Source organism: Podarcis liolepis, assembly GCF_965112155.1.
Source record: "Podarcis liolepis genome assembly, chromosome: 9".
In the NCBI taxonomy this organism is placed as follows: Eukaryota; Metazoa; Chordata; class Lepidosauria; order Squamata; family Lacertidae; genus Podarcis; species Podarcis liolepis.
In genome coordinates this window covers 9712281-9731099 of record NC_139564.1, presented here as the reverse complement: position 1 = coordinate 9731099, position 18819 = coordinate 9712281, and the positions used below count along the sequence as shown (strand labels likewise).

The 18819-nt window shown below is 44.2% G+C and overlaps 1 protein-coding gene across 1 annotated transcript in view; it reads right to left on the bottom strand.

Annotated features, from left to right (window-relative positions):
* Nucleotides 1-6733: 6733 nt before the first annotated feature.
* GC (GC vitamin D binding protein) overlaps nucleotides 6734-18819 on the bottom strand; it is a 41698-nt gene continuing 29612 nt past the window's right edge. Inside the window, exons 6-13 of the mRNA XM_083458845.1 lie at nucleotides 18504-18598; nucleotides 16906-17035; nucleotides 14151-14359; nucleotides 12484-12616; nucleotides 10189-10280; nucleotides 8092-8224; nucleotides 7676-7776; nucleotides 6734-6887 (exon numbers count right to left, since the gene is read on the bottom strand). Of these exons, the coding sequence (XP_083314971.1) occupies nucleotides 7720-7776; nucleotides 8092-8224; nucleotides 10189-10280; nucleotides 12484-12616; nucleotides 14151-14359; nucleotides 16906-17035; nucleotides 18504-18598 (849 nt within the window). The 3' untranslated portion in view covers nucleotides 6734-6887; nucleotides 7676-7719. The remainder of the gene's footprint in view (nucleotides 6888-7675; nucleotides 7777-8091; nucleotides 8225-10188; nucleotides 10281-12483; nucleotides 12617-14150; nucleotides 14360-16905; nucleotides 17036-18503; nucleotides 18599-18819) is intronic.

Genomic DNA, 18819 nt, shown 5'->3' with positions numbered 1-18819 from the left:
CCCCCGGAACAGGGCATGGCGAGAGGGGGGAGCAAGAGGACACTTCTATCCTCACAACACTCTAGTGAAGTAGATTCGGCTGAGATATAGTGATGGGTCCAAGCACATCCAGTGGGCATCATGGCTGAGTGTGGATTTGAACTCAGGTCTCTCCAAGGTTAGATCAGTGTTCTGTCAGGCAAATGTTTGAAGGGGTTTGCACTACCCTGTTGTAAAGGGAAGAACTCAACGCTGTACTGAGACTCAATCAGCACGAGAATTTCTGCTTGCCCATTGAGCATAGCTGTCAACTTTTTCCTTTTCTTGTGAGGAATCCTCTTTGGAATAAGGGAATTTCCCTTAAAAAAAGGAAAACATTGACAGCTATGCCAACGAGATGAGGGGAGTTTGGCACGTGCCCTCCTTTTCCTGCCTATTGGAGGAAGAGGGAAATACAGACTTAATGAACCAAGGCTTGTTGTTGTTGTTGTTTAGTCATTTAGTCGTGTCCAACTCTTCGTGACCCCATGGACCTGTGCACACCAGGCACTCCTGTTTTCCACTGCCTCCCCTTTATGGATCACTGCCTTGCCGTGGCGAAGGGGCTTAGATAACTCAGAGAAGCTATGAGCTATGCCATGCAGGGCACCCAAGATGGACAGGTCATAGTGGAGAGTTTTGACCAAACGTGATCCACATGGAGCAGGAACTGGCAAGCCACTCCAGTATCCCTGCCAAGAAAACTTCATGGACAAAGACAACAGGCATAGAAAAACCAAGGCTTATTTCCATCTATATACTAATAGAAAAGCCACCTTCAGGCTGCCCACCCTTCTGAAGCTCAAATGCAACCATCCACACTGAAGAAGAAGATATCTGCAGGCATGGTGGGGAGACTGGACCCCGAGGGTGGCAAGACAACAGCTTTAGGAAAAAGCTCTAAGAACAAACCCTCCCAAAATGTCCAACAAGAACTGAGCATGCTCAGTGGCCACAAGATGTTGGGTATGTGTTGGGCTGATGGTGTGGAGCATGGCTTGTGTGCTAAACAGGAATACTTCACCATGCAACATTTTGTTGCAGTTCCTACTTGTACCACAGAAAGAAAAGTTACAGATAGGTAGCCGTGTTGGTCTGCCATAGTCAAAATAAAAAAATTCCTTCCAGTAGCACCTTAAAGACCAACTAAGTTAGTTCTTGGTATGAGCTTTCGTGTGCATGCAGTGTATCTGAAGAAGTGTGCATGCACACGAAAGCTCATACCAAGAACTAACTTAGTTGGTCTTTAAGGTGCTACTGGAAGGAATTTTTTTATTTTGACACAGAAAGAAAAGTGACCCAGGGGGTAGGCAGCGCTGTTGCTGCCCCCAAACTTGGCCTGTTGGGAAGCCTAGGGCAGTCACACATCTATTACTATGTTCACAGTGACTGGTTGACATAGGAAGCTGAGGAATGGAAATATTAAGAGGAAGTTTTGCTGAATGGAACAGTTCGGGGATGTGAAAGGCTTCACCTGTAGGTTCCTGCCTGTTCTAGCGCTGTTAAAGGGCCAGCGCCTCTATCCACCAGAGACAATAAAAGGCTATTTAAGGAAATATCCCTTTAAAAGAACGAAAGAAGCAAACCTTAGTTAAAAACCAGCAGAATTTATAGGTCTAAGCAAGTTAATGTTTGATGCATTGATAAACCAAGCTATTCTTCCCACACTTTGAACCGCCCTTTGGTGATATGAGACTGGGATGGAAAGAACATTATTTTAATAAATGATGGAAGTGTTGTTTACTTAGAAACGACAAATGGCATTTTCTCTTTCTCCCTCTCTCTGTTCACGCGATCCTCACTTCCCATGTGGTGCCTTCTGGTCTCTGAGAAACTCTACTGACAGGGACGCTGCGTAAAAAGGCCGTGATCTCAAGTCAAGATTCTATGCCAGCAATAAATGCTTCCATTCAGATGTCTTTGCCTACTCAGCTGGCGGTTATTGATGAGAATTTGAAAAGCAGCTGAAAGATACATGAGCAAGAATCACACTGAATGCAACTGCGAATTTATCACCTGCTTCCCATGTGAATTTTTTTTGCATAACTGCCTAGTCTGAACTGTGATGTTAGAGCAGTTAAAACTGATGGCTTCAAGGAACCAGGGGTGCCAACTTGAATAAATTTGCCCATCAACTTTGGGGCCCCCGGACCCCTCAAATATTTTATTGGGGACCGAAGACCCCTTGGCCCCTAGGATTTGGCTACTATGGTTCGAAATCTCACATTTTTCACTTAACGATTAATCTGTGGGGATCAGAGAAATGTCAGCCCCCAAAGAAAAAAGGTTAAAAAAAGTAAGAAAATGTGGTCAGGAATGCTTGGAAGAAAGGAATCAAAATGCTCTTATTAAGTATCAAGGTCTCTGAGAACATGCTGTTCAGAAGCTTATACGAAACACTGCACCTAGGCGTTTTTTGTTTTTGTTTTGTTTAAAAAAACACCCAACTTCAGAACAAATTAAGAAAATCTGTTTCCCCCCACAGCCATGGGAAAGGGATAAACTAGGGACGAAGAGATGAGTTCTCTAAAAATCAGTTGCTTCTAAAAGACGACACATTATGTTTGAATATTTGCACCCTCCCCCCGCAAAACCCCCCATACAAGTTAATTTGGAGGCATAGCTTAACCCCCCCCCAGCACACCATCACAACCCCCTGTTCTCACATCAGATTTCCAAGGAGAAAAAACAAAAGGTTTTTTCCCCTGAGTCTAAACTATAGTTCTCTGCATCTTTTCTCAGTCTGCCTCAAACTGCTAGTCTATTCTTTTCACACAGAGATCCACCTTGGTTTCCCCATCCTTTGCTGTCCCCTCTTTGATTGTTCTGTCCCAAGAAGCAATTGGCCAGCTCTATAGTTCCCATGGCAAGATATCACCCCTAATTTTGCCCAACAAAGGGAAATACTTGCTAGGCCAGGCCAGGGCTATCAAGATATATGGGACCATGCTGTACTTCTCCCAGCTGATCCTGTTTGTGCCTGGAGATCCTGTATGTCTCTCAGGAATTTCCTTATGATTTCACTCTCCTTTGAAATGTCCCAGGCAATTTGTTTGCCTCCTGGCCTGAGGACTGGGTTTATGAGGTCAATGGAATCATTCAGCCAGGACTTGAAAGGAGTTTTTGGTAGAACATTACCTTGGCGTCCCTGCTATAATCCTGTCGTGCTTTTCAAATACTTTCTTCCTATATTGGATATCTGAGAATCATAGAATTGGGAGGGACCTGTCAGCCCCAACTTGCCAATACAGGAAATTCACTTCTATAGCATTCCAGATAGGTTGAACATCCGGATTCTGCCTTTAAAAAGGGTTCTTTGCCATTTCCACTCCTCTTGCTTTCAAATCAGAAGGTCTTTTTTTATTGTGCATTCATAAGAAAAGTGAAGGCAGAATGCACTGCAATGTAGACAGGTAACACCTTCTTTGATGCAACATCATCTAACCACCGTGCAAGCAAATCAGAATGATTATTCAATAAACAGGTTGTCTGGAAGTGCTTTCAAAGACTGGGGAAAGTGGCCCTGCTCCAAATTGTTGCTGTGCATGCTCTGTTCTATCACTCCTTCCATAAATTAGAACTTATGCACAGCTAGCATGGTCCACTGTGAGCTTTATCCACAATGTTGGCTTTATTCAAGCTGGTAACATTGACCATGGACAGCGACATATCGAAAGCAGATGTTCAGTGACCTCTGGAACACTCCCCAACAGTCTCTGGACTCAGCTACATCAGCAAAAAAACCCAGTGTTTAAAATGCATTATAGACATGCAACACCAGATGGTGCTGTAGAGCACAAAACATTTCTATGCGATTTTACATAGAGATTTTTTCTTTTGTTGTAACAATTTAATTTATGACTTATTTTTAGTGTAGATTCACCCCTACATACCCTTTGGCAGCTTCTAATCTATTTGCTCTTGTGGTCTCCATCTCAACCTCTGAGCTTTTAGCCACCTCCTCCTCTCTTGATGCAATTGACTCTGATGTCAGAGTGGAATTTTGCAGAGGTTTTATAGTTTCCTGCATAGGAGCCAACTCCCAGGGGCCAAGGACCCTTTGTCGCCTCCATAAAATAGTTGAGGGGGCTGGAGGAGGCAAACTTGATGGGCATTGCCATTCAAATGGTGTGTGCATGCCGTATCGTGTGATACAATAGAACATTGCGCTATAAAGTGTTATATACCATAAAAACAATGCAATTGTTTTTCCAGTACCACAAAAAAGGAGCATTGCTGGTAAACGGAATATATTGAGACTATGCATGACAGACTCCAGAGCACAGCAAAGCACCCAGGACAAAACCTGCCCTACTGTTAGGCAGAGAGAGGTGAGCCAGACACAATCCATAATGAGTTCAAGCAGTGGGTCAGAGGTTCTCTAAGCTTTCCTTTTGCCCCAAAGAGAAGAGACAGGAGGACAGAGGAAGACTAGAGCCGTGATGTTATTTCACAGATAGTGCAATGTTGCCATCTGCAGGCTAAAGCAATAAGAATACACATTTCTTCATGAAATAAAACTAGGTTTATTGAGGCTTTGGTGGACTAGAGATCTCTTCAAGAATCCTAGGAATCTGATATTCTAGTGCAAGCCCTTCCTGAAAACTTAGGTTTTCTTTTAGGGTTGTCACCCACTGCAACCCATTTCACTACACTGGGGGAAACTGTGGCCAGATGATTTGTGTCCTTCTCTCTCTACTGTCTGGGACGCAGGTGGTGCTGTGGTCTAAACCACAGAGCCTAGGGCTTGCCAATCAGAAGGTCGGTGGTTCAAATCCCCGTGATGGGGTGAGCTCCCGTTGCTCAGTCCCTGCTCCTGCCAACCTAGCAGTCCGAAAGCACATCAAAGTGCAAGTAGATAAATAGGTACCACTCCGGCAGGAAGGTAAACGGTGTTTCTGTGCGCTGCTCTGCTTCACCAGAAGTGGCTTAGCGATGCCGGCCGCATGACCTGGAAGCTGTACACCAGCTCCCTTGGCCAATAAAGCGAGATGAGCGCCGCAACCCCAGAGTTGGTCACGACTGGACCTAATGGTCAGGCGTCCCTTTACCTTTACCTTTTTACCTCTCTACTGTCCAGCTATTTGGAAGAGTACCTCCGTGGCATCCCCCCTCTCTCACAAACCTATATCCCATCTTTCCTCCAAGGAGCTCTAGGTGGTGTACATACCTATCCTCCTACCCATTTTATGCTCACAACAACCCTGTGAGGTAGGTGAGCGACTGTCCCAAGGTCACCTAGAGAGCTTGGTGGCTGAACGAGAATTTAAACCCTGGTCTCCATGGTCCTGGTTCAGCACTCAAAACACTAGACCACACTGTATCTTCTTTTTGTGGTTGTCTTTAAATGGACTTGGACCACACAGTCCTCCAAACAGGGTTTTCCTTCAAATAGGGACCTGGTGCTAGACTCAGGCCTGTCTGTCTTTGCATGCAGTACATGGGGCTCAGCTTCTGCCAACAGCGGCAACTTTGACTCAATTTAGCTCTGCCTCTTGCGTCCCAAAAGCTTACAGATTCCTCAAACCATGGGAATGGCTAAATAGAGACGTGTTTCATAATAAGGGCTGAGCTCCTTTTCCAATGCTGATTTGTATGGTACAAGTCAACACATATTAAGTACCTTTAGTCTGAGCTGATTAACCTTTTGGACCCAGATATACAAACAATGTGAGTGGGAAGGTCTGTTGCCCCTCCTTCCTCCCTGGTTCATTTTTCTGCTGGCTGGTCTTCTAGCCTGCCTTACATAGATGTTGGGAAGTCTTCCAGAACTCAGAGGGCCTATTCCGTTTTCCTTGTGGCATATTGAGATACATCTCATATCTCCAAACCTGTTCTGCATTCTGAAGTTTGATATTTGGGATTCGCTTACCTCTGAAATTTACATGCTACCAGAAAGATTGTCTCCCGAAATCTGCCTCTGATGAAAGGGGACTTCAGTTTTGGACAATATGTTAGCTCAGGAGGTGTGCATCAGATTAGCTCTTCAAATCAGAATCCACAAAGAACAAGTTCTGCAAGCATGCCTATTTCCTCTTGAGGTTAGATTGGTAGCTGCTTGGAGCAGGGCCTTTTCAGTGGTGGCTTCAATTGCCCCTATGTACTGTGGACACTCCTGCTCCTGTTCCTGTTGTTGTCTTTTAGAAGAAAGTTTGAGGATGTCTTTTTTATTTTATTCAATGTGAACACATGCATTAGGCCTCAACCTTTCCCCCGGGTCTCTGGAAATGTAGCAAGAAGAACACATCTTACCTCTAGCACATATAAAATGTGTGTGGAGGATTACTAGGCCATGCACTGAACAATAGATACTAAAGTACATAAGATGGTCACTATTTTCCTTTGAGGTGTTCTCCTTGAGGTAGGTCTGCCTGGCTACATCACCTTCTGGGCTTTGTTGTCCTATGAATTTTCTATTTTTATTTTGACAGGGTTTTGAATCTGTTGTCTAGCATGATTCGGCTTTTGCCACCAATCCTTTTCTGGCTCAGTTCCCTTGTCTGCAAAATGGGCTGAATGTGTGATGCTGAATCACAAATGCAAAGCATTTCACCCTCTGAAGAGAAAGAGCTATACAAACAACGTAAGTAGAATCCGTAAATTATAATGAATGGGATTATTTTTCTTATCATTTCTAGGTGTGCGCTTAGACAACTTTTTTTTTTAAAGGCTCCCTCTCCCCCCCCCCTTATTGAAACAATCACAAGGCTGGAAATATGAATACAGCTTTTATTAAGATGCCAATATGCCCTAATCAGGTTTCTAGAAAATTAGACAAAGATATGTGTTCAGAGGTCAGCAGTGTTGACTCAGCAAAATCTAGGGTCTGTGTGCAATCTGAAGTCACAGAAAGTCTTTTCTCGCTGCACCTGCAAATATGAAAAAGAACATTTCTTTCATGGCTATGGGGAAGGGATGAGTTAATTAGCAAAGATAAGCTTGTGCAGCGTTATCACTGGATACATTTGTGCAGAGAAATACATGATCAGCCTAAAGGATTTGCAATGCTACACTTTTAATCCTCAGTCACTTGCAATAGCACAGGTGTAGCATCCTGTCACGAATGAGCCAGCCCCCAGTGAAGGCTTGCAGCCAGCTCCCAGGGAAGACTTGCAGCTAGTCCCCAGTGAAGGTTTGCAGCCAAATGAAGAAAGCAGCCAGGAACAGAGAGGGTTAACTGCCATGCAGGACGAGCGTCGGCTAGTACCAACTCCCCCGCCCCGGTGGGGAGCCAGCCGGGACCCAACCAATGCTCCCGGGAAGTGCCAATTGGCATGGACAGAGAAGGAAGCAGTTTGTCAGAACAAGATGAGATGGGAGCTGAGCCAATCCCTCTTAAGAATAGGCTAAGGGGAAACAAAGCAAAAGGCGCAAAGTGAGAAAGTTCAATATCTTCTGTATCCGGAAGAGGTCTTCAGAAGGGTCATCTTGATCGGTGATGGAGGAGGCTGCATTAAAGCCTCCTGGAGCTATCTGTTTGTTTTGAGAATAAATCATCCTTTTTAATGAACTACACTCACTGTGTTATCAAGCCGGGGACTGGACTCCTGACACATCCCAAAGAGATGTTTGTGAAATAAAAACTTTTCAGTGCATACACAGGCACAACACCGTACCCTGCATCCCACACAGAGCCTATTTTTGCTTTCCTACCTACCTGAGCCTTCCCCGCTCCAGAAGACACAAATCATATTCTCACAATTAGTTCTGGTCCAAGCAGTCATCACCGGTGCATGTGTAAGCCACTTCACTTTGAACCTGAAAATGGGGGTGGGGGGGGAGAAATGTTTCAAAACTCTTATTTTCTAGGGTTGCCGTATTTCAAAAAGTGAAAATCCAGAAACAAAAAGTCATTGAGCTCTTTTTGGGGGGCAAAGTTGTTGCAAAATCTCAGAAGAGAATTAAGTTTTTATTTTTTATGAAATTCGCCAAAATTTAGACTTCCGACATTGGTTGCCATACATCTGGACATACATTTCCTGGACATTTCAGCAATGTCTCTAGTAGGTCCTAGAAACCAGAAATCCAAGGGCTGCTTCCTTGAATTGCTGAGCTGGAGAGACGGCTCCTTACCTTCAGCCCGCAATACGATGGAGGTGCGTTCAAATGGCAGCAGGTGGATGCAAATGTAGACCTTTGCTCAACCAGCCCAGAAATGGTATCTTCAGAGGCACTGGGAAGCGCCTTGTGGTAGTGCTCTCTTAGCCTGCAGAATGGGCATAATATCTGGTTTAAGAAGGCCTTGCATATTGCAATTTCAGGGGGGAAATGACTCATTCAATATGTGTTTCATGAGGCACTACTAAGCCAATGGACTATACCGCCACATAGTGGATTTTTTTTTTATGTACCGTATTTTTCACTCTATAGGACGCACCCGACCATGGGACACACCTTGTTTTAGAGGAGGAGAACAACAACAACAACAAATTCTCCCCCTCTCTGTGCAGCGCCCCTTCAGTGAAGTGGCAGGAGAAACAGAGCCCCTTCCATTTTTCCTCCCGCTTAGCTGAAGGGGCGCTGCGCCTTAGCTGAAGGGGCACCTACCCTTCAGCGAAAGGAACCCAAAACCTCCGGAGCGCAGCAGGAGCACTCCCACTGCGCTTCGGAGGCTTCGGGTTCCTTTCGCAGGAGCCAAGGAGCCTGCATTCGCTCCATAAGACACACAGACATTTCCCCTTAATTTTTGTAGGGGGAAATGTGCGTCTTATAGAGCGAAAAATACGGTATATTTAGAAACCCAGCAGATGACTGGCAGGTTCCCACCAAATCTGATTTTACTTGGTTCTGATCACATGTGAAATTTCACTTCTATTAGCCTACTTTGCATCTATGAAAACAAGGTTCCCTTTTTCTTGACTGATCTTGGGTTGAATCTTTTAATGTTCCGAAGTAATATCTACCTATCCATTAGAGAGCTATAATAGCATGTCACCAACTGGTCCTTTGTTTCGTTGCATCGTAAAATGTTTTGATTATTCCAGAAAAATTGGAGAAAGCAATACAGCTGTGTTGCTAGCACTTTGCATGGAACCCCACCTCCAAATCGAATCCTTAACATCTACATTGGGTTAGGGAACATTTTAGAATCCAAGAGCAACTATTTTTTGGGTGGGTGGGGGGCACATGCCAATGATCAGAAGAGAGAGAGGTAAAGTGGGTGGAGCAATGGATATAATTTTTTACCTTTGTGTACTAGAGTAGTTTCTAACATGCTACCTCACTACCCTTCATCTAGACAAGCAGGAAACATAAACAGGCACATCCCAGCCATGCAAAAACACTTAAGGACAGGGATAAGCAGAGTCAGAATTGGTGTGGCTGATGAGAGGCATGAGGGCCAGACATGGAGACTTGGAGGGTGGCCATTGTCAATTGGGACGGAGGTTTTCCACCCCAATCTACAAGCTGAAATAAAATCTTAAGAAATACAGCTAAGCCTATACAGTCATACCCGTTACATTTGCTTCATGATACGTTTTTTTCAGGTTGTATCCCGCGGCGACCCGGAAGTACCGGAAAGGGTTACTTCTGGGTTTCGCCACTTGCACATGCGCAGATGCGCAAAATGACATCACGCGCATGTGCAGAAGCGGCGAATCGTGACCCGCACTTGTGCGGAAGCACAGACGCGGGTTGCGTTCCTTTCAGGTTGCGAACGGGGCTCCGGAACTTATCCTGTTTGCAACCAGAGGTACCACTGTAAATTACATGGGGGTTACTGTATATTCTGGGGGTCATGCCTAAAGCCAATATTGCTTATACAGTAGTACCTTGCTTCTCGAACTTAATCCATTCCGGAAGTCCGTTCGACTCCTGAAACGTTTGAAAACCAAGGCATGACTTCCAATTGGCGCAGGCACCCCAGAAACAGTAGCCGACAGCCGCAACAGAAGTTCGGCTTCCGAAAAACGTTTGAAAACAGGAACACTTACTTCCGGGTTTTGGGAGCCGATTTGTTCGTCAACTAAGCCGTTCGAGAACCAAGGTTCCACCATAGTCATAACACACTGGGTCCAATGGTGGCTGGGATCGCCAAAGTCATTTTCTCCAGAACCCAGACCGCTTTCTGCCTCCTATTTATTTATCTATGCCATGTGCATAACACTGAATGCTTACAAATTTTGGGCTTACTATACAACCACTCCTTATCTAGAAGGTAGCGCTCACCTCTTCTTGAAATCCAGGAAATTATGAGTTGTGTAAGCTCCGCACATTTCATTTCCTTTCGAAAGCAAATCAAATAACTTTGTCGGTGGTTTCTGGAGTTCATAAGGAAAAATGTAGAACGGCAGTCATATTAAGCAATATATAAGTGCTTTTTAAACAATAATGAAATTCTGCAATGCTGATGCCACCAGTGAAAAAACCTGTCTCCGTGTCACAGCAAGTCAATAATAATCAGGCCATGTCTAAACTAACTGGTTTCCGTTTGCAGTACTAGTTCTTTTAGCATTCCCTTTAGGGCAGGAATGGGGAACATGTGGTCATATAGTCATTTGTCGGACTACAGTTACCATCATCCTTGACCATGCTGGCTGGGGCTGATGGGGGTTAGAGTCTAGAAGCCCACATCTAGAAGCCCACATTGCCCTCATATTTTTTATTTTATTTTTAATGTGAAACGAGGAACGGAAAGGGTTTCGTTTAGGGCAGTTTTTCATGTTAATATGCCAAGCCATATTCTGGAGACCCTATGGAGGCAGAAGATCGCTCGTGACTGGCCCAAGGTAACTCAGTGAGATTCACTGTTGTGAGGGGGTTTATCATTGAAATAAAAAAAATTAAAGTCTTTTTTTATATATATAATAAATGTTCATAAATGTACCAAGCAGGCGTGTGGACCACATGTCTGGAGCAGCACAGGAGGACTGCCCTGAAACCATTTTCACTCCCAAACTGACCAAATGTTTTCTCTGCAAGGAGGGAGAAGGTGGGGGAGCCTCCCCATTGCATTTTTGTTCACAAATCCTGTCTTAAGGGTATGTCTGTGTATGAATAGGGTGAGCCTGTGACCTGGCTCAGGAACTAAGTATTTGTCATTACAAAAGACTGGCCAGGCTCCCCCACGGTATCCAGTCAAGTAACCATTTACAGGTAACTTGCCAGACAGGAGATAAACAACGCACTCAGATTTCTGTTGTAGGTCACCTCTTCTGTGATGTAGGTATGATGTTTCTGGGGGTGGTCTTGGACTCCAAGGCAGGCAATTTAAAATGTCTATATAAGGGCAGACACACCTTTGTTCGGGGTCCTTCTCCTTTCCTGCATGTGAGGGGAGCATCCTGTTGCAACAGTTCAATAAAGATCAGGCTTTGCTTCTCAATATTCTCTGGTTGGCCTCTGTTCTTTTCTCCGACCGATGGAGGACCTACAAAGGGGCTCTATAAGGGCTCTTGTATCCCACATAAGGGAATAAGGGCAGATTTTCGTTTATTACATCATAGAATCCAAGAGTTGGAAGGGACCACATGGGTCATCTAGTCCAACCGCCCTCTTTTGCCCAACATAGGGATTGAACCCATTATCCTGAAATTAAGATTGAGGTTGGATGGCCATGTGTCATGGATGCTTTAGTTGAGATTGCTGCAAGGCAAGGGGTTGGACTAGATGACCCTTGGTGGATTACTTCCAACTCTATGTCTCTTTCAGACCGGGCTTTTCAGGTTTTAAAACTAGGGCACACTATATATGGGGCTGCCCTTGACATGCAACCTTCATCTGGTCCAAAATGCAGCTGCTAGCCTCCCCTCTAGGGCCCAGAGGGGGGAGAGTGAGGTCTCCAAAGGCTGATGGATCGTCAAATGACTGATAACTGTGGAATAAGGTTTATCTACATTGTAATATTGCAAACAGTTTTGCCTAACAATTTAACTTGGAAGGTACTGGTTGAATGAAGCTCAAAAGGAAGGTTTGGGCAATTAATGATTGGAAGTTGCTGTGCCATTAAACTTCAGATAACAGGCTTGGACAACATCCCGGATTGGAACGGAGACAGAGGAAGCTGCGCTGATACAAAGACAGTTGGAAAAATATATACTAACGAAGCTGTATTCGACGGATGAAAGTACATGATGTTTGGCATGATTGAGAATCGTGGACTCGGGGACAGAGAATTATAAAGCGTCAAAATTGAGATGTGGAAAATATGGAAACAAGGAGGAGAGGCAGGACTGAGATGTGGAGATATGCTTCAGAGATCCAGACTGTGGGGAGCTCCAAAAAATTATTAATTTTAATTTGGACCATAACTTGGTCTTTTTTATTTTAGTTTTTTATTTTAATTTATTTAATTTATTTAATTAATTGGAGCATTATGATTGGATATATTAATTGGATGTTTTTTATTGGAAAATCAATAAAAATGATTTAACAAAAAACAAAAACAAAATGCAGCTGCTAGATTACTGGCTGGGCTTCTGTTTAGAAATGAAAAGAAGCTTTCAGAACTATATTGCATCTTACCTTTCCGGCAAAACAAGCAGCGGGGTCCTCCGTGCCACAACAACTGTTCGCCACTGTTAGGCTATCGTCATAGAGAGCAACGAGAAGAGCTTCTGGGGCATACGTAAATGTCTGGGCAAAGCGGTGTATATAGCTGCAACAGAGAGAAAAGCCTCTCAGAACATTTCACAGAACGTTTGCGCTAGGTCTTCCTATGCTCTTACAAAGGTAAAGGGACCCCTGACCATTAGGTCCAGTCGTGACCGACTCTGGGGGTGCGGCGCTCATCTTGCTTTATTGGCCGAGGGACCTGGCCTACAGCTTCTGGGTCATGTGGCCAGCATGACTATGCCGCTTCTGGCGAACCAGAGCAGCGCACGGAAACACCGTTTACCTTCCCGCCGGAGTGGTACCTATTTATCTACTTGCACTTTGACGTGCTTTCGAACTGCTGGGTTGGCAGGAGCTGGGACCAAACAACGGGAGCTCACCGCGACCTTCTGATTGGCAAGTCCTAGGCTCTGTGGTTTAACCCACAGTGCCACCTGTATCCCAGCGCCACCCGCGTCCCAGATATCACATATATATGACCATATATGCTCTTATATCAAGCAGCTAACCAGGACTTTTATTCTTCATGAATAAGTTCTTGAAAAGTTTGTTTTAGGAAGGAATTAGTTCCAGTTCATTCCTCACCTTACAAATGAATTAGTACCCAAGGCTCTGGGTCAAGGCTGGTGCAGTGGTACCTTGGGTTATAGACGCTTCGGGTTACATGTTTTCAGGTTACGGATGTGCCGAAACCTGGAAGTCCCGGAATGGGTTACCTCCGGGTTTCAGCACTCACGCATGCACAGAAACGCTAAATCGTACTTTGCGCATGCGCAGAAGGCCCAAATCGTGTCACATGCGTGCGCAGACGCAGTACTGCGGATTGCGAACGTGCCTCCCACATGGATCATGTACGCAACCTGAGGTTCCACTGTTCTGTTCTCTTTCTATTTTAATTATTGGTATGGGTTTAACCAGTGCTTTTTTCCTAAAAAAAATAAAATACTCATATTGAAATCAGGCCAAACTTAGATTCACAAAATGTTTAGGGGTATGCGTCCCCTCAGAAAAAAAGCACTGGGTTTAACAGATTTCACATATGTATAGAGTTTTAATTTTATCAATGTTTAATTGTTTTTAAATGATTGGCTTCTTTGAGAAAATGTTTGTACCGGTTCTTGTTTTTAACTGTAAGTTGCATTTGAGTCCTGTCCGGGGGGAAATGCAGGTTGTGAAAAGTAAATATATAATAATGATAATTAGGGCTGCGTGGCTACTTTTTTCTTCAAAATAAACACATTCAGTTTCAGTCCTGCATATTACAACACATCATAGCTTGTCTGGGAGAACTTAAATGTTTTTCCTTGGTGCCTAAGGCCCCAGTCTCTTCCACAAGTCCTACCACTGATGAATTAAGAAATGTCCTGTTACCTTCAAGTCGGGTGGGAAAAAAGCATATAAGTGGGTTCTCCCACCTTTTTGACGCAGGTTTATGTTGAAGTGGGAATTAAGGTCAGTTTGCAATTTTGAGTTTGGAACTAGCAGGTGTTGCCAATAATGAATAAGCACATTTAAATTACAGCTAATTAAAAAGTTTATCTCTAGGAAAGTGTGTGTGTGTGTAGGGGGACACTTACTTATAAATTTCCCGCTGTCTACACTCCACATTACACAGGCATTCAGGAGTCGGCTGTGCAACATTTGAACTGTCGGTATTCTTGTCCCATGGCAGGGAATATATGCATACGTATTTCTGCAAGGAGCCAGAATTGTCTAGGCAACAGTCGTTAATTCTTTTATCTTGGGTTGAGAGTTTATTGCAGGTTTTGGCAGTGTGGTTCGACACCTGGGGAAGGAAAGGCAGCCAATGATCATAGAATCATAGAGTTGGAAGAGACCACAAGGGCCATCGAGTCCAACCCCCTGCCAAGCAGGAAACACCATCAGAGCACTCCTGACATATGGTTGTCAAGCCTCTGCTTAAAGACCTCCAAAGGAGGAGACTCCACCACACTCCTTGGCAGCAAATTCCACTGTCGAACAGCTCTTACTGTCAGGAAGTTCTTCCTAATGTTTAGGTGGAATGATTTCGCAACAAAACTGAACCACATGCGATGGTTCGTGTGGAAGGATGTGGGCACCAAGGGACCAATTTCATGTGGCGTGTCCAGCCACAGAGGCCAATTTCAAAGTAATTAACTAACTCGACGTTTTTAAAATCCACCTTTTGGGAAAGGGCCATAGCTCAGTAGTAGAGCATCTGCTTTGCAGGACTGGAAAAGTCCACTGTTTGAAACCCCAGAGACTTAACTGCCGGTTAGTGTAGACAATACTAAAGTAGATAAACCAGTGACTTTGCTCAAGATAAAAAAAGAGCCGTATGTCCCTGCTTCACCTGAAATGTCCCAGGGGAGAAATATACCATCACGTACTGGCTGAAGAGTAGTGGCAGAACCCCCTAGGGTAGGCACAGGCAAATTCGGCCCTCCAGATGTTTTGGGACTACAACTCCCATCATCCCTAGCTAACAGGACCAGTGGTCAGGGATGATGGGAGTTGTAGTCCCAAAACATCTGGAGGGCCGAGTTTGCCTATACCTGCCCTAGGGCGATCTCAGAGGAGGAAGGCTCAGAGCCCGGGGAGTGGTGGTGGGAAACCGAGAACAAGTCAGAGGATGAAGCGGGGGCAGAATGATTGGAGGCTGAAGAAGCAGCAGGCTTGAGTGAGAGAGAGGAGCCAGATGCAGAAAGCAAGGCAGACTCAGAACATGAAGCAGAGAAGGAGGGGCTCGAGGCAGCAGAAGCATCCACCGAGCTTGCCTTTCCTACTGTAGCAATCTCCCCTCCTCCCTTGCCTCCATGTTTAAGGCTGCTTTGGAGGCATCCAGCTGGGGAGGGGAGTTAGTGGGAAGTGCTCTAGTTATCTCCCGCTTGGACTACTGCAATCTACTCTACGTGGGGCTACCTTTGAAGGTGACCTTTCAACTAGAACTACAACTAATCCAGAATGCAGCAGCTAGACTGGTGACTGGGAGCAGCCACCGAGACCACACAACACCGGTCTTGAAAGACCTACATTGGCTCCCAGTATGTTTCCGAGCACAATTCAATGTGTTGGTGTTGACCTTTAAAGCCCTAAATGGCCTCGGCCGAGTATACCTGAAGGAGCATCTCCACTTCCGGACGCTGAGGTCCAGCGCTGAGGGCCTTCTGGTGGTTCCCTCATTGCGAGAAGCAAAGCTACAGGGAACCAGGCAGAGGGCCTTCTCAGTAGTGGCACCCACCCTGTGGAATGCCCTCCCATCAGATGTCAAAGAGATAAACAACTACCTGACATTTAGGAGACATCTGAAGACAGCCCTGTTCAGGGAAGTTTTTAATGTGTGACATTTTAATGTATTTTTAATCTTTGTTGGAAGCCACCCAGAGTGGCTGGGGAAACCCAGCCAGATGGGCCGGGTACAAATAATAAATTATTATTATTATTATTATTATTATTATTATTATTATTATTATTAGACAAGGACCTTCAGTCCTGGCAACTATTCCATGGGGGCCAGTCCTTGGTCCTTGGGGTGCTTTTTTCTTGAATAAAGAGCTAACTTTTCTGCTTGTCTCTACATCTTGAGTGCTGACCTACATCTGAACCAGCCCTGACATATACAGTGGTACCTCAGTTTTTGAAAGTCTCCGTTGAAGAACATTTCAGAACTCGAACTCCAAAAACCGGGAAGTAAACACTTTGGTTTTCAAATGCGCCTCGGAAGTCGAACATGCCACACGGCTTCTGTTCTGAGTTTTCCATATTGAGTTTTCCATTTTCGAACAATTCGGAACACAATTTGGTCTTCTGGAATGGATTCCGTTCGAAAACTGAGGTACCACTGTACATGGTCCAAACCAAAAATGAACTGATTGAAGCGTGCCTACCTTCCTATAGGTAAACTTTTGGATATTCTTTTTTGGAATTCATAGACTCATTGCACTAAATCCACACTTCCTTGGAAGTAAGTATTGAAATATGCAGAACTTGCTTCCAAGTATATGGCTCAATCTGTGTTACGTAGTCGGCATGATCACATGACACAGTTCTTCCTGTCTTGTACCATTTTGGAACCAGTGGAGGGCAGGATCACAGTTCTGAATGCCCCATATAAAAATTGTTCTGCAGATGGAAAACCAGCACATAGAAGACTAGTTGAGAAGGCCCAGTTAAAGCCCGTCTCTCTGATTTGCTCCTTTTCTATGTGGAGCTGGAAGCGGTACAACCCATCACCTGATTCTGCAGATAAGACGACTCAGCCATTCCTGTCGGACACAGAATGCTCTACTATTTTCAACAGAATGACAACGGCCATCAATGTGAAACGGCCTTTTGCTCCTGAATGCTCACCTCCTTCTGGACGCAGTCTTCTTCCAATGAATCGCAGCACTTGGCAAGCACTTCAGAAGCATCTTCAGCGAGGGATAAGATATCCTCAACAGAAGCATTTGGAGTTTTCTGAGTATATGTTATGAAATAGCTAGACATGGGCAGAGAAAATAAGTGGGAATTTAAATTAGTGTAGCTATCCCAAAATGGTCCGTTCAAAACCCCCTAAAAACTCTGAAACCCCATTTTAAAATACAATATACTCCTATAGAGACTCCTTATATTGAGTTTAAAACCAGAATTGCATTTGGGTAGAAACTGTTTCTCAGGCGGCTAGTCCTAGTCTTTGTAACTCTGTACCTTCTTCCAGAAGGCAGAAGCTGAAAGAGATCATTTCAGGAGTGTGCACTATCCTGCACTATCTCTGCAGCTTTCTTATGGCACTTGGAAGCATAGATTTGATCCAAGGTGGGAAGAGTGCAGCCAATTACTCTCTCTGCAGTCTTTACAACCCTGGACAGCATTGTTTTTCCCCTGGCCGTGCAGCTCCTATTATTATTATTATTATTATTATTATTATTATTATTATTATTTACTGCCCTATACCCAGACGTCTCAGGGCAGTTCACAGAATTGCTGCAACATGCCTATTAGCCCTATATGGCATTCTTGTCTGAAGCAGTGTAGGAAAGGGGGCAGTGATTGGCTCCATTTCCCAAATCCTCTGATACTCTCTGACCTTCCCACAGTTAGTGTGGTGTATTCTAACCATGCTAAGCTAAATGTGTGAAGAATCCCAGTCCCTAATATGTGTCCAGGCAATAATAGGTCTATTGTCGTGATCTGGCTTCAGGCAGTGACCTGGACACAGTGGATGGGAGTACCAAAATGTTTATAGAGGATCTATACTATAGGGAACCTCTGGCCCAATTTGGGAGCTCCTGAGTGAAGCTGGCATCTCACAAAAGGGAGACTGTGGCTCTCCCAGTTTCTCATTTTTCCATTCTTAAATTCAGTTCTCCACATTTCTCCAGCAATTTGTGATTTTTTGTTTAAATCCTCATGAAAATTCATTAGCATTTTAGTCTGAATTTTGCCCGACAAACACATTTTTGTATGCAGTTTGGGCTAATGTTCAAGTTTTAGCAAACCATTTCCCTTAACATAATGCATGTTTGCATGTTATTTTCGCTAATACATTCATTTTTATGCAAACTTCCCCTTATATTATTGTCTAGTTGAAAATTGCATTGCAAAATTCTGTAAAGTGTGATTTATTTATTTTTTGGAACGATGGTTGTGTTTCAGTTCTCATATTGTTTTGCAACATGTGAATTAGGTAGGTTTACCTTTAGATATGAAGTGAATCATTTTTTGTGTGCCCTAGACAGAATTCTTATGCACTGCTGCATTTGAAAAACATGACTTGAAAGACACATTTGGATATGGTAGCAAATTTAGTACTATCCTGTGAAATTCCATTGCAGTTTGCTTCTTCCAACCCAGATAGATCTATCCAAGCTTTCACAATGAACAGGAACTACCAAAAATTCAGAGATTCAACAGGTAAAGTTCTGACTTGCCATAAATACATAGGATGCAGAAGGTTTGCTTTGTACCTGAGTTTTGTTTTCTCTTTCCCAAACACGGAATAGCGGGAGCACGCTTTGTTGGACAGATCAGTGAGCATCATGAGAGACTTCCTCTCCAGCTTCTGCAGCGTAAAAGAAAGAGGTGAGATCAAACACTTGGCACACTTAGTGAAGGGATCTGCTTCTAGCAGATCTGGAAGTGCCTGTTAACAGGAATCCGAAATATAACAGAGCTTTGCAATCGCACATTTTCACTCAATTTAGTTGTCAGGGATGTGAGGCGAGTAGTCACGAGGAAGTCCTAGAACTCTGTCATAGAATACCAACCATAAAATGGGTGTTA